The sequence below is a fragment of the Triticum aestivum genome, chromosome 7B (genome assembly GCF_018294505.1).
Source record: "Triticum aestivum cultivar Chinese Spring chromosome 7B, IWGSC CS RefSeq v2.1, whole genome shotgun sequence".
Classification (NCBI taxonomy): Eukaryota; Viridiplantae; Streptophyta; class Magnoliopsida; order Poales; family Poaceae; genus Triticum; species Triticum aestivum.
In genome coordinates this window covers 512576199-512592637 of record NC_057813.1, presented here as the reverse complement: position 1 = coordinate 512592637, position 16439 = coordinate 512576199, and the positions used below count along the sequence as shown (strand labels likewise).

The following is a 16439-nucleotide window of genomic DNA, read 5'->3' as shown; positions in this document are numbered from 1 at the left end:
TTGTTTTTATATTATTTTTTAAATATGTGCTGATATAAACTCAACCATGTTATAGCGGGCGGCCGGCACGAAGGAGAGCAGAAGACGAATATGCGGCTCCTAGCGTTCAGAAGAGTTGAACGTCACGAGGGATATGCTCACCCGATGCCATTTGGCGACCCAAATGTTCCACGCTCTCGCAAAGGAAAACATTATCTCCGCCGATCCGGTGCTTCTTATCCTCCGCGCCATGTTCGTGATCATCCATAGGCCAACAAATTATATCCTGTTTATATCAAACTTGAAGCACGACTGTAGAGAGATCGCTACATCATGTACCGACGCGTGTAGACGAACAAAACCAGCCCGGCATGTACTGCAGTATTTCGACGCAATTTTTTTTTAGAAAATGTACAGTGCAGCAGTATTTTGGCCCGTTGGATGCGCATCCGCGCGAGAATATGCAAAGGTTCGGGTCGTTCTCCCCGAGGGCTCGTACGGTTGGCTACGAGCTCGGTTCAAATCTAGCCCAGGCTGGCGGACGGTGGTCGCTCCCTCGGCCTCGGCGGTTCAGATCATCAGGCAGGGCAGCCTCTTCTCCGCGGCGCCTTGTTCCGGATCAGAAATCGAGGAGCAGCGTCGACTCGCGCTTGGAAGCGATCCTTTGTGCAGCCGGCCATTGCTTGCTCGATCTGTATGGGTAGCCAAACGGGTCGATGATCGTTAGGCTACGTCCTGTTTTGCTGGAAGCTTTTGTATCTTTTAAGCGAAACATATATATATATGCAGGATAGTACTTGGATAATGGCGGATAGGATGGTACAAACATCTACTCCGTACTATGCTAACTTTTTTCTTTGTTACAATTTCTAGGTCCATACATTTCGCAGTCCCTGAAAGTGCCCTCTTAAAACGGGGGAACAGAGATTAGTCGAAATCTATGAAATTGATCGCATTCTTTGTTGTGTATGGTACACTGGTTCTTCCTGTTGTGGGGTGAGAAGCTCAGTTTCTCACTAGACACCATACTTAGATAGCAGAGATTCATGAGTGACATGATAATAAGGTGTACGCAACAATAATGTAATTAGTAAAACATGCAAGATGTTTTAACAAAGGAATCTGGTATTTTGAGATACTCCACCAAGATACAACTTAGTGCTGTGAAAAATACAACTTAGTGCCGTGGAAAATGTGTTTTCAGAAATTTACGGAGCAACGGTTATGAGAATGACTATTCAAACCGAAATCATAGGCAAAAAAATTAATCCACAAAAGCACTCACCAAGGAGAACTCACATAAAGACAATATACTAAAAGTGGGAAAATTTGTCCCACACGTAGACTAAAAGTTAACAAATGATAGGATGTACTCTACAATCAAGACTAAAAAACATATCCGTGGTCGTCTCATGTGGACCGCACAAAAGTTCAACCATAACACACACTTTTCTGACCCAGTAGTAGCACGTGACTACGACTGGTCCCTAACTAACTCCAGTATCATAGTCTTTGAGTCGTTCAAGTTCAACTCTGGTCTCTCACTACTTAAAATAGTGAAACAACCACTCCCGCTTTCTAAAAACAAGCAAGCGGCCGTCCAATGACACCTGGACTTGCGCACACGCACACGCGAGAACTCATGAGAAGCACACTGTCACTCATGGAAAAGGAATCTACGCATCACTGTTCTCAACCAGGAAGAAAATCACGCCAAAGAAGCAGCAAAAAAACAGTGTGTAATTTCTTTTCTGGGTTTTGCCGCGAGGGAAAAGACAACTTCGAGGCGGAGTTTCCTGTGGTTTTTTTATTTCGAGAGAGAGGGGAGGAGCGGGGCTTTATGGCGGGATAGGGACGCGCAGAGGATCTGGTACAATATCCGGTTGGATATTCGGTTTCCAGGCAAGGAATTATGCTCCGAATCTTCCATCGCTGCAAGGTCATGGCGTGAGCGTGTCTTCTGGGAATAGTTCGCGAGTTCTGCTGCCGATCTTCTGTGCCACACCGACTGTGTTGCTCCATGCAGCTGCTCTCACCTTTTCTTTTTCTTTTTGGATTGGATAAGCGGTTCCTTCGAGTATACTACGTCGTTGTTTGTTTCGTTCTCTCGCAACCTTTTCGAGTCTTCGCGTCGCCAATAGGAACCGAAAATCCAAAGTGGTGGATGTATATGTTACAACGGATGGATGGTGAAATAAAATAGAGTTTTTGGCGTCCGATTATATACTTCAAATGCTATGTGTATCGTGGCTGCTTTTCAAAAAATAATATAATATGGTGAATCGTACTACTATGAAACAAGTCATTTTGCTCAAATGTGACAACCCTTTTTTTCTTGTGTGTGGACAAAATTTGTAGAAAATTGTATATACTTCTAACTTCTAGCAAACTAGATTTCTTTTAAGAAACAAACACAATCCAAATATAGACACTCAGAACATGCGCGCCGCAACTCTATGTACATATGCACGTAAAACGTAATATATCCCATGAACACCTTCAAGAGATTGAGCTCATAAATCTTAAGATTGACGAAGATGACATGAACACCTCGTAGTCGACTGACACGTCATACCACTAAAAAATTATGCCAAAGAGTCTAAAATAAATTCAGAAAATACACTAGCACTTGAACCCCGCAAGAAAAATCTAGCACTTGAATCCTCGTACGCATATTTCACCACAAAGCCTAACCATTTAAGCTAGACTTCGTTCACAACTACTCATGATTACCAAATTTGAAGAAGATTTTTTTTTTCTAACGACCTAGAATATGTATGCAGAGATTTACGGGGGGAAACCACAAGAGCACCAACACTGTGTTAGCCACCAGGCTGCCAGCATTTACTCATGACACTGTCATTACTAACTCATGAGCCTTCTAAGAGCAGCTACATCCACATGGAGGCTATTGTGTCCAAGTAACATGCTATCGGAGAAAAAAGTGCCAAAGTTGGCCATCGTATCATTGCAAGGAATATTCTGGTGGATATCTCTGCTATGGCTACCTAATCACCTTGAAAAACATTGATGTTCATCTCAAACAGGTTCATCTGGGCTTATCGCTTCAGTGGTTCATCCTTCTATTGACTTTTCTTCTTATCCAGTTCACTTACAAAAGCAACCCACATTTTGTAGAAATCATTACAATCTTAACTAGCAGGCTAGTAATAAGATAGCAAAATTAATCTTATTTGCTAATAAGTATTGTCCAGTGACAGTCTATAAGAGATGCCACCTCTTATGTTACGCAATCTCGGATCCGCTAACACCAGCGTTTCCGATCCACATGCGACAACCAGACCCAACCGGAGACCAATACAGACTTATGACAGGCCTTGGGCCCTCTTCCCCCAAAAGACTAGCCTGTTAGTAGGGGACACCCCCGCCTTTATAAGTCGTGTTATGCCTCCCCCTCCCCCACAACCGATGTGGAACTAAACCCAACAATCTCCCCTCACACATCGGTCACCCATGGGCCCGCTAACACCAGCGTTTCCAGCCCACCATCCATGATCGACCACCCGTGAGTCCATCGAGATTTATTCCGGGCACCTGGGCTCCGATACCAATTGTTACACAATCTCGGGTCCGCTAACACCAGTGTTTTCGACCCACATGCGTCAACCAGATCCAACCGGAGACCAACACCGACTTATGACAGGCCTTGGGCCCTCTCCCCCCCCCCCAGAAAAAAGACTAGCCTGTTAGGAGGGGACACCCCCGCCCTTATAAAGTCGTGTTATGTCTCCCCCCACAACTGATATGGGACTAAACCCAACATCTTATACGACATCCTTATAAATGTCATGTTTTTTGGTCTTTTATAGTTATCCTATTTGTAGCAAGTAAAAAAACAGAGAATAATCTTTTTACTGGGCAAATAAATGAAGATGCCTTTTTAAACCCATATTGCTATGTTGGAACTATGATTTGGACGGGTAAAATTAATTTAAGTGGTCTTGGAGAGACACCATTGAGCAAACCTTATTCTTTGATAAACTGGTATGTAAACCAATAAAGTGAATTACCATAGAAAAAATGAAAAATAGTATGAGAAACACAACATACATAAGGTGTTATCTGCAAAAAGGACAAGTGTTGAATTCAGCCAACAAAAACAAAACAATTTTTTGTTGAGACACACAACACAACGTCGGATGCAAAAACAGGCACACACACACTACCCTATGAGCAACTTTGGAGGACTCAGTCGGTAGATATTCGATTGATGAGGTCACACAAGCACCTCATAGTTAACAGACATGCCATACAACTAAAAGAATTGCACTGAAAAGTCAGATACAAATCCAGAAAAATGCGAACCCGTGCCAGATGATCGGGTGACAAACTCCGTACGGAACCTAACCAATTGAGCTATGCTCAATTCGCACCAATACTTCTTTTCTCAATCAGAAAAGCCAATAGTGTCGCACTTGAGATGTGTATAATTTTATTTCATCCTAGAATTTTTCTTAGCAATGTGAAGAACATTATTAATGTTTATTATTGGTATATAATTATTAATCAAAAGTGGTCTTGCGATCATGCAACATATAATATTTGTGTAGCAAATCATGCTAAGGTTTCGTCACCAAGATAAGATATATGTGACCCAAACTGGTTGGTTGGGAAAGATATTTTTGTAATAAATCAGTTGATTGGCAACATGGATGGACAATTGGACATATCCACAATCTAGTATCAAATTGTCATGAACAAAAAATTCGATCTTTATTTATACCAGAGGGGCTTCTATTATGGTTTCCTTAGGAAATTAATTGAAGATGCAAGTAATTATGTAAATACCATGTTACATTGGAACTCACTCGGACTCCCTTCACTTAGCTAGTGTCTATGTAGATCACAATACAATTCGCACAAAAAAAAACAGTGTCTACACTATCATGATTTTCCTCATCATGTATCCAGCCACTGCGGAGATTAAAGTGGTGAATTTTGTGGGCAGAGGAGATGCGGACATTGACATGACCCTGTTCCCTTAACATTCCAAAAGTTACAGATACATGCATGTATATGCATTGCATCCCTGTGTTCTTTCCTAACAATATAAGATGGCATGTACATCGATGTTATGAAGAACATGGTGGTGACTGGTGAGAGGTGGATAATGACATGGCCCTCTCCCTAGCATGCGAAAAGTTATATATGCATGCACAAACACACAAAAGTAACATTTTCATTGTGATATGTATTGGCTTGCTGGAATTTGGATCATCCATTTTTGTGCAACATCATCTTCCATCTCAACATCTGCCCAAGCAAAGTTGTCACATCACCATCCACCCCTAGCAATTTTTGTCGCTCTAGAGACGACAAAGAGCACGATGAGAAGCCTGGATAGTTTAAGAACCACTGATGCAGAGGAAGCTTGTCGACGGAGTCAAGCGAAATCATGATCGTACAAATTTCTCGAGAAATAACTATCATCTACTCCCTCCGTTCCAAAATAGATGTCGCTTTAGTATAAAGTTGGGTCATCTATTTTGAAACGGAGGGAGTAGTAGGGTTCTGCACCAATCTGTAATGTGATGCTATTTTATCTAATCACTTGAAATACACCGGTTTCTCTGTTTTTTGGGTAAGCCCTAGCATGTTTTGTGATATATTTACGAAGCCTTTCAAGCGAAGCGTTTGGTGAAAGACAATACCCCGTTCGAACAGAATATCTATCAATTTGTCGAGATCCATATTCAACACCACATTAGAATAACAAACACCAACCACAAACACACAAAGAACTAGTGGGAAAGAATTTGCACTATATATATTTTTACCATTCTTCTCTCCACACCATTGTTTTGGTACATTTGCATCTTTATTTTCTTGGCCAGTAAATTCCGTAGCTGTCCTGCTGACATTTTATTTTAGAAGAAGAAAAACAATTCACCTGCAAATTTCGTCAAACCCAGACGTGGTCTCGCTGTGATGAGTGCTGGTGCTGGGTCTCACTTGCGATCCGGAAAAAGAAACCCAGAAACGCAAGCGAAGAACAACCACTGGCGCACACCGCAAAGAAATAATATCCTCCCGCTCGCGAATATTCTGCTCTCGCCTCGCCCGTCTCCGCATATCCTCTCTCCCCCTTCCCTTTCCCCTCTATTTCACCACCCCCATCCGCCGCAGGACCGCCGAACGCCCTCACAATCCCTTGATCCTCCCACCCTCATCGCCATTGGAGATCGTGCGAGGAGGCGAGGACCCTTTCCGTGGGCCTGGGGCGATGAAGTTCGGCAAGAGCCTGAGCAGCCAGATCGTGGAGACGCTGCCGGAGTGGCGCGACAAGTTCCTGTCCTACAAGGACCTCAAGAAGCGGCTCAAGCTCATCGGCATCGGCGCCGACGGCGAGGAGCGGCAGGCCAAGCGGGCCCGCGTCTCGGACCCCGCCGGGGACGGCGGCGACGAGGCGGCGGCGGCGGCGATGACGCCCGAGGAGGCGGACTTCATGCGGCTCCTGGAGGCCGAGCTCGACAAGTTCAATTCTTTCTTCGTCGAGAAGGAGGAGGAGTACATCATCCGCCAGAAGGTTGCTAGCCGGCCGGCCGCCCGTCCAATTCGTCATTTTATTTTATTTTCTTTGTAATTCGCCGAGCCCATTGATCTGATTGAGATTGCGGGTGAGTGGTGCAGGAGTTGCAGGACAGGGTCGCCAGGGCGGCCGGGATGGAGTCCAGGGAGGAGCTGCTGCGTGTGCACAAGGAGATCGTCGACTTCCATGGCGAGATGGTGCTGCTTGAGAATTACAGCGCCCTCAACTACACCGGTGAGTCGCCGCACCACCGCTGCATGGAGTTGTCTCTAGTTATTTATTTATATGCTGTCTCCTGATTAGTAGTAGTATTTGTTGCTTATCTCGTTTTGGAATTGTTTGTGCGTGTAGTGGATGGGAAGGGAGTAGGAAGATGGTTCAAATTGGGTAATTAGGTAATTGAGCCTACATCTTAAAGCGGGGGAACTAAGAGTGAGCTTTTGTGAACATGAGTCAAGAAAAAAGGGGGTTGCCGTTCCTCCGAGCAGCTATGGCTTCCTTGTCAGTGAGTGGAGCACTTGTGTCACTGTCAACGCGAATAGATCCGCTGCGCCGTTGAAATTGCATGTGCACTGCCTCGGACGTTGACAAATATATAAATGGTCAGGGAGAAATTGCGTCAGCACGATATATCAACAGTTCAATTTGTTGCGAGAAATGAGCAATTTATCGCATAATCGTAGATATTTTTTATCAGTTTGGAGCACACTATGTTTCTTTCTCCCGTGATTTGAAATGGCCCGAATAGGTTCTACGTCTTATGTGAACATGAGTCAAGAAAAAGAGGAGTTGCCGTTCCTCCGAGCAGCTACGGCAGTCAACGCGAATAGATCCGCTGCGCCGTTGAAATTGCGCGTGCTAGTGCCCCGGCCGTTGACAAATGTATAAATGGTTGGGGCGGAGTTGCGTCAGCACGATATCAACAGTTTGATTTCTTGCGAGAAATTAGCAATTTATTGCGTAAGCGTAGATATCTTTTATCAGTTTAAAGCACACTATATTTCTTTCTCCCGTGATTTGAAATGGCCCTAATAGGTTCTACTCCCCCCTTCCCATAATATAAGAGCGTTTTTAACACTATGCTAGTGTCAGAAACACTCTTATATTATGGTACAGAGGGAGTACATTTTTAGTTCTAGACATGATTTTGTCTGGCTATCTGTAGGAATCGTCAAATATTCGACTAGTGATCTAGACTTATAAACATAAGAAAAGCAAATCGTAGAAAATAAGTTGTTCTTTTCAGTAGCCTGATATTGCATCTCACGATGTAATAGGACTTCTAAATTCACATGATGCATTGAACTTTTGTCATTCAAAATGGTGTTCTGCTATTCTCACTAAAAATATGTTTTGTTTTTCACATACTCACACAATGTCCTGATGACGTTGTATTATGTGCTAGATCATCTGCTCCCTTTCCAGACTGTCCTGCAATTAGCATATATAGTGCAAACTAGGTCTTCATTTGTTTGCTTTACAGTTGAGTAATCGTGTTTCCTCTTTGTCAATATTGCTGCTTCTCGTGTGAAAAAAATGCTGCTCTAGTTATCATTGGGGTTGCTGACAAATCATATAATCTAAAACGATTTAAGTGCCAGCTTTGATGGTTGTTTCCTCTTGGGATCAAATTTACTAACCTGGATGAGAATATGTTAGAATGTAGTAGCACTAAAGCTTAATAGTGAACATATCATCTTGTTAAGTTGAGGGGTTTTTATCAGTTCACCTTTTTCTTTCTTTCGGCTTGGCAAAATATCGTAGCTGGGATCTTTTTTCCTCTGTACTCTTTGTTACGATAAACTCATCTTTTCGCACCATGACAAGCTCAACATGTTAATGAACATTGAATCAATTAGCAAGATTGATATGCAGTTAACTCCCTTTTACTATTCGGAAGATCAATGGAAATTTCATGGATGATTATATAGTTTTTGCATGCTTTGGAAAAGTCTGGGTGCAAACTCATATCCAAGTGCATAAATTGGGCCACAAGTGCCCCTCGCCCAAACATCTTAAGTATGAAATTTTACTGACTAGAGTTACACCTCAGAGGAATGTGCATGTTACTGTTGTTCAAATTCTTTGACAATTCAAATAAGTGCTATATGATTGCTCATAACTCACCTGCAATGTGTGATCTATTTTCTAGTGTTAGTCTGGTAGGTTGCTTTTATAAAGTCATATTCTTGCTAGCTATAGTCAACTTGAGGTTAATGAGTAAATTGTTTTGTTGCGTCATATGTGCTGCATAATGGCTTTTGTGGACAGGCTCTGGCCCACTCAGTACCATATTGGCTCCTGCAATGTGCCCTTGCAACAGTGCAACTATCAGAGTCGGTGGCAAAAAGCTTTTATGATCTATTTTATGTTCAAAAATTATTTAATGAAATGACCTAGGTAACTTCTGATTAAATTGGGGAAGTCAAGTACTGAAGTCCCGTCACTGTCTCAAAGTGTTCACTTGCTGATTGTTAGTGACACATAAAAAGCCTTACCTTTGAATTATTTTTGGGATTATGACAAACCTGACATGCCAGATGCATGGTTTCTGTATACTATAACTGGATTATTTCGCCATTTGTACCATTTTTACTTGTGGTGCTAGTCTGTTGTTATGCTTCTGTAAGCTGGAAACTATTTCTGGTGATCTTCGAAACTAATCGGTTGGCATCTTTGCCCCATGTCATGTTGGTTGATTTTACTATTTCATCTGAACTGGCTACACATGCTATCATGTTAGCTTTGATGAGACATTAATTTTTGGGTTATGCTCCTTGGAGGGATCAGGTTCGCTATAGAGGGGGCATGATAAGTTACTTATGGCTGTGCTGTTCCTAAAGAGCAGCTTCTTAGCGCCACGATAGACTTGTATGTTTGTTTCCTGTCTGTCGTTTTCAGCAGATTTCACCTAATTTATTTTTAGAATTTGGCTAACGATAAAGTTCATTGAGTCTAAGGTGCTGATTATTAGACTCGGGGTCTGCGTGCCATTTGAACCTTTACTTTTGGCTACTATATTACTACTCCGTGCCTAGGTATTTGATATTTCATCATCGACGATGCTTATGTTTCTGTTGCAATTACAGGGCTGGTGAAGATTCTCAAGAAGTATGACAAGAGAACTGGGGCTCTTATCCGTCTGCCCTTCATCCAAAATGTGCTGCTTCAGCCTTTCTTCACCACTGACCTCCTGTACAAGCTTGTGAAGGAGTGCGAGGCCATGCTCGACCAGCTCCTGCCATCAAGCAAACCATCTGTATATATTGAAGAGGGAAAGGAAGATGGCAACACTGCGGACCAGCCTCTGAACCCCAGTTCTTCCTTGGCTAACAGCAGATGTATTCCGGAGCTTGATGAGATTGAGTTCATGGAGAGCATGTACATGAAGAGTACGGTCGCCGCGCTTAGGGCTCTGAAAGAGATCCGAAGCAAAAGCTCGACAGTCAGTGCTTTCTCGTTGCCACCTCTTCAGGGAAACAATGCACCCGAAGAGCAGGAAAGGTGGACGAAGATATCTGTGATCGAGCAGGCTGCCAAATGAGAAGACCGACACTGTGACACACGACACCTCTTACTCAGTCAACCTTAATCTTGATGTTCGCTGGAGATGCAACCAGGATCTCACCTGTTACATTTCAGTAATTTGTAAAATTCGATGATTCCTAACAGCTGTAAAATGGTGGAAATGTTCAGTGTACATTGTTAAATCATATAATGCCATCGAAACCATCAGAGTGAGCCTATAAGGTTTTATTCACTACTGTGAATTAAATCATGTATTTTTTGCTGTTCTTTGGTCTGTTTACACTAGTCAGTCTTTGGTACAGAACTGGTTTATGGATTGCAGAGTTAACTTTGGTCAATTCGATTCAGATTCTGCATTCAGGCATATCTGCACTGTATGTACCACTGAAATTGTTTCTTCACTATGCAGTAGGAGACGCAGTATACAGCTTTGCTATAGAATTTATTACTGTATTATAGTTGAGTAATGTTGCCAAGATTTTCCTGTTAATATTAGAAACATGTGGTTACATGATTATCAGGTTGCCACTTTATCTAGGGGTAACACTTCGATTCGTACGGTTCTTGCAAACTCAGGAATCGAGGAATACAATGTCATGTTTGTTTGGGTTCCAAAAGTTTGAATTTGCATCAAATTTGTTTGAAATTAAAGAATATTTCCAAGATGAATGCAAAATTCCTTTGGAATGTATTCCAAAACAACCCAAGATTAAATTCCCACATCTTCCAATCCTACGCACAAGAAAATTCTAATCATTCTAAGCCTTCAAATTTCCTATGAAAACAAGTTGAATCAAATAAGCACTCATACTTTCTGAAAGGAACGGAACTAGGAGTAAGCACTCACGCACGCACAACCCTAAGCATTCTAAACCTTCAAATTTCCTATGAAACTGTTGAATCAAATAAGCACTAGTAATTTTTGAACGGAACTAGGAGTAAGTCTAGTTACTCTTTAGGGTTAACTTCAGAACTGTATTATTTCAATACTAGCCGCACCCATAAACTGGAGGATAAAGACACAATTTTGTTAGTAAGGATAACAAATTAAAAATTGAAGCAATACTATCTGTTACTTCAGCTCTACAAAAAAATTGAGCACAACAAAAGTGAAAACATTTTTCCGCAAATGTTTATAGATTCCTAATGTATTGCTTGAGTTCATGCTAAATTATTTTGGAAACTTCTGATGGTATGAAAAAAATGTGCTTTTTGGATTTTTCTTTTAAATGTCTAATTGCTTGGACCGCCTTGTATTTCAACTCATCTATGTTGTGAACTAGTAATTGCACATGTGCAAACATATCGATTAACACAAATGAACAATGACAAACTTATTTCTCTAGAAATTTACAAGTATTTTTTCTAACATTTTTATATGGCTTTTTACCTCCAATAATAGTGATGGCAAGAAAACTATAAAGTTGTGTAATTTTGCATACTTCCTTATTATATATTAGATCAAAACAAAAATCGAGCAGTCACATGTATGTAGATCATAAAATTTCATTTCAAATTTGAAAACATTCACATCTTGAGAGCAAAGACATGAAACTTTTTACATTAAAGAAATATCATATGAAAAACAAATGCGCAAAGACAAAGAGAAGGCGATCGGGCTAGTTACTTTGTTAGAGTAAGATTTTCGCTTTCTCTATGAATAGACACCATGACCCTTGTGCGGGTGAGCCATTTCCTAGACTTTGTGAGGGCCTAGAGAGCATTGTGTTTTGGAGGCAAAGCTCCTCCCTTTGTTGACCCATTTCTTGTGTTCATCTCTCTTTGCTTTAAGGCTATCTTCGAGAGTGAAAAAGAGAAACTTATGAGTTGTTAAGAGCGCTAAGGAGATTTTAGTTGCAAATAAAATCTGAATAACGCCAATAAAAATTCAATAAGTTGTAGATACATCACAAACTTTTGTTCATTATTATTTTCATATTTATCAATATTGATGATGTTTTGATTAGAATACACACCGTGTGACAACTATGTTCCAAAGTTTGGGAAGGAAACCCTTCTTCAAAATTGGCATAGTGAACGTCTCAGTATGTTAGTTTCAAATGCATCCACAAACTTAGATGAAATGAATACATTTTTGGTGATTAAAATTTAAGAGCACTACTTTTTTATGGTCCTCTTATGTTTTAGCTCACTAGGTTTTTGGCAACCCATGTATGAAACCATTTTTTTTTTTGCATTAGTTTGCAAATAAAAAAGAACCCTGATAAGTGCCACACGTGTGGACGAACGCATGACAACTCTGAACGTTTTTTATGACTAGTGACATGAGGATGGCAACTTTCTTTTCTTATGGCAAGTTTCAGTATTTTTAAGTTGCTTTTTTCATTTTGGACGACAACTTTTGTTGTTAAAAACGTCAGAACCGTTCCGCAAAAAAAAAAAAAAAACGTCAGAACCGGATTGTTTCGTGCCACACGTGTGTCACTTATTATTTGAAATAAAAAAAGTACATACATTTAGGCATATTTTTTTTTTGGAAAATGCTCATTCGGAAGCTCAAAAGCTTTCCTCAGTTGCGCGGCCCGCAAGTTTTCTCGACTAGTCTTTTCACGCGACCTCTTCTATCTTAAAACATGACGGCAAGACCCAGCCAAACCCCCGCGATTTCATCCCCTCCAAACCCAACTGCCGGCGCCGCCGCTCCTCGTCGCCCCCGCCATGCCGCCGCGCAAGCGCCCGCTGGAACCTTCCTCAGGCATGCCAGCCCAACCGGACGTCAAGCCCGCCATATCTCCGGCTTCCAAATCCACCGACGCCCCTGCTCCGACCTCCACGCCGGATGTTCAGCCCCCTGCCGCCATCCTCAACAACCTCAAGGGGCCGGAGCGGGGAGGTCTATGAGCGCATCTTCGCGGCGGGTAACAAGGGCATGTCGAGCCAGGACCTCCGCTACGTGTTGAAGCTGACTGCCCCAACCCTCAACAAGCTCACCCGCGCCCTCGTCCAGCGGGGTATCCTCAAGGAGGTCACGGACGTCCGCCCCCGCGGGAAGAAGGTCTTCATGGACTTCAGCATGGAACCCTCTCCGGAGATCACCGGAGGAACCTGGTACCACAACGGTCAGCTCGATACCGACACCGTGGCGGCCGTGCGCCGCAGGTGCCTCGACCAGATTGACAGGCTCGGCGCTGCCACGCCGGACATGGTCCACAATGGCGTCGAGAGGGAAGACCCCAGCGGAGGGTACTCGATCGACCAGATCAGGGACATCCTGCAGACCATGGCGCTCGACAGGGTGCTCGAGGAGTGCAGGAGCACCGGGGATGGAGAGTTCAGCGCGGTCAGAGCCGGGAGGGTGTGCTACCGGCGGGGTGGCGCGCCGCAAGGCGGCATGATAGATGGGATTCCATGCGGGGTTTGTCCCAGGATCGATGAGTGCTCGCCGGATGGGGTCATCTCGCCAGTCACTTGTGTCTACTACAAGAAGTGGCTGCAGATGGACTTCTAGGCGGCGGCGAGGGCTCTTCGGCATGCTTATTGTGCTGGGATGGATTGGTGGATCGTCGTTAGTACTACCGCGTTTATGAATATACAAGACGTTTTGATAATTCAAATTGAACCAATGAGGCGTTTTATATTTAGAAATAGAAACTTCTGGAGGGCTTTTTGGCTCCGGGTGCATTTGCGCCGCATGGACAGTAAATTCGAAAAAAATAGTAAGCAAAATTAATTATTTTTTTGTAAATATTTGTGTAGTGTCGTAAGCATGCTTAATGATTTTCATGTGAAGCGGAGCAGCATGTTTTGTCGGTGAAAAAACAAATTTAATTGTAACATTTGGTATTCAATTTGTTTTTTTGCAAGACAAAATGCCTAACATTTTTACCTAATTTGCAGGTAGCATTTGGATGTGACTATGAATACATCAAAATTTATTAGATTTGTTTTGATATTTTTAAAAAACATTTTTCGCATGCAGAAGCACATGCACCTGGAGCCTAATTGGATTTTCGGATACTGCAAGCCTTAGGACATCTCCAACCCATAAATTTAAATCGGACAGTGTATCCGTCCACCGCCCGGTGGAGACCAGTCCACAGACAGTGATACGGGACCGGCCATGCAACCATGCCCATATATATTTCAAACTACATTTCAAAAACCGAATGATTTTTATCAAACACAAAAAAATCAGCAAAGTTCGAACATAATTTATATAAGACAGACGTTCGTCCGTTTTACTAAACCAAGCCCGCAACACTCAAAGTAATTATAGGAAATAGCACAATTCATCCATGCAAATATCTCTAGTACAACTGCGAACCAACATGTGGTTGGATGGTTAGAGAGACAGTGATATCCTAGCCCACCAGGGTTCAAGTCCTGGTGCTCGCATTATTTCTGGATTTATTTCAGGATTTCCAGCGATGCGCTTTCAGGACTTCGTAAATCTCAAGATAATATGCCGACTCAAAACTTCACGACGGAGTTGTAAAGGAAAACGCATTACCAAAATCATCGTTGTTTTAGTTTGATCTGCTTTTAGAAGTGTGGTGCTCTTGAAGAGAACTTCTTTCAGACAATTCTGAAAAATAATCAATGTGTCAACACATTTTTTCAGGAAAACTTTTGATCTATTCATCTTTAATCATGGTGGTACAACAAACACTAAAAATTGCATCCATATCCGTAGACCATCTAGAGACGACTACAATCACTACAATGCGTCAACACTTAGTTCCAAATGCACCTGCATTTTTTTTGAACTTGCATACTTCTTTTAACCTTGTACTAGTAAGCTTGCACGTGTGACACACGTCTGGACTAACACTCGACCTATACTTTTCTAAAACATAAATAAATGAAAATGTAATCTATATAATGAACGAAGATTATGTGAGATGACACTACCCCAGTCCCAAAATATAAGACATTTTTAAAGGCTAAACATCATTTTGCAAAATATCCTTGGGATAACAACTTAATTATTTGAACTACATTGTCTGGTCATTTGCAAATAAATGAAGGGCAGATTTGAACAGTGACCGGAAAGGGCTATTCAGATATCAAACAAGGTGTCCGAGCAGGCCAAGACAAACATTCAGAAACTAAGATAACAACATCCATTAACTGCCATAAACATCCCATCATTTCTCCTCTTTCTCCTCATAGGTATCCTTCTTCATTCTAGCTCCCAACTACCGGTTCATCCTCTAAACACGGAGCTTGTTGTATACCTTGTATGCCTAAACTTGAACTATATCCTTCACAACTTCGACCAAGTGCTTCTGGGCCCATGCGAGTGATGGTCGCCCTGGACCAGGATGGCCGTTGCAAACTCATCTGGAGTAGAATGCCTTGGAACAAGAGATCAGTCAGAGCGGGATGAAAACATACAAACATATAAACTAGACAGAGAAAAGAAACATGCACCATACCTTGACCATGCGAGCACATCTTGGGAAGATAACAAGCTTGGTCTTGTATCTTGAGCCTCTGGACATTAGACTGCATACCTCCAGTGACATGTTCTTGCGGCGGTGATCCACAAAAATGTCCATGGTCAGACCAAGCTTCTTTAAGATGCTCGTGGACTCCACTTGATACTATATAAACATGAGCAGATGATAATATAAAGTTGTACAACACCAATTCCTCAATAGATAATCTCATCTTTGCATCAGAACCTAAACTCATGCATCATGCATTATTTGTAGATGTGGAGAACAAGTGAAAGTTACAAAGACAACAAAAGTTTCATTAATGCAAAAAAAAACCTTTCCGGAAATAATAAAAGCAGGTATGCCAGAAATTGATGCAACCCCATCAGATTTTCCTCTGAAATCTACACTACCTGTACACCAATTAAAATTTCCATTTCTCATAAGAGATTCCTAATCCAAGTGGGAAATAGTTAAATTTACCAACTCTTAGAGGGTGTTGTGTTAGATATTCAAAGTACCACGTTGCCCTTCAGATGAATGATGCACTTCGACATTCACACCAAAAACTACAGCTTTCTTTTGAAGTCGGGCCATCTAAAGGAATTTCACCTTCTTCTCCGCTGACACTCGGACATGCAACCCTTGACCACTATCCTTATTGTGTTCTCGAAGATTGTTATTCAACACAACATTCCTAATACCCCTTCTAAAGGAATTTCACCTTCTTCTCGATACCCCTTTAGTTTATTCAACAAAACAATATAGCTTCTGCATATGTACAACCTTGGTTTCAACATAGAAGATATATAGTTGATAACCCACAAGTATAGGGGATCGCAACAGTTTTCGAGGGTAGAGTATTCAACCCAAATTTATTGATTCGACACAAGGGGAGCCAAAGAATATTCTCAAGTATTAGCAGCTGAGTTGTCAATTCAACCAGACCTGAAAGACTTAATATCTGCAACAAAGTGTTT

The 16439-nt window shown here is 41.9% G+C and overlaps 1 protein-coding gene and 1 pseudogene across 1 annotated transcript; both read left to right on the top strand.

Annotated features, from left to right (window-relative positions):
- Nucleotides 1–6034: 6034 nt before the first annotated feature.
- Nucleotides 6035–10324, top strand: LOC123157169 (SPX domain-containing protein 1). The gene is made up of 3 exons (XM_044575417.1): nucleotides 6035–6526; nucleotides 6631–6763; nucleotides 9619–10324. The coding sequence occupies exons 1-3, from the start codon at nucleotides 6224–6226 to the stop codon at nucleotides 10071–10073; spliced, it is 891 nt and encodes a 296-aa protein (XP_044431352.1). The 5' UTR covers nucleotides 6035–6223; the 3' UTR covers nucleotides 10074–10324.
- Nucleotides 10325–12699: 2375 nt separating this feature from the next.
- LOC123155965 (DNA-directed RNA polymerase III subunit RPC6-like) lies at nucleotides 12700–13639 on the top strand (annotated as a pseudogene).
- Nucleotides 13640–16439: the final 2800 nt, after the last annotated feature.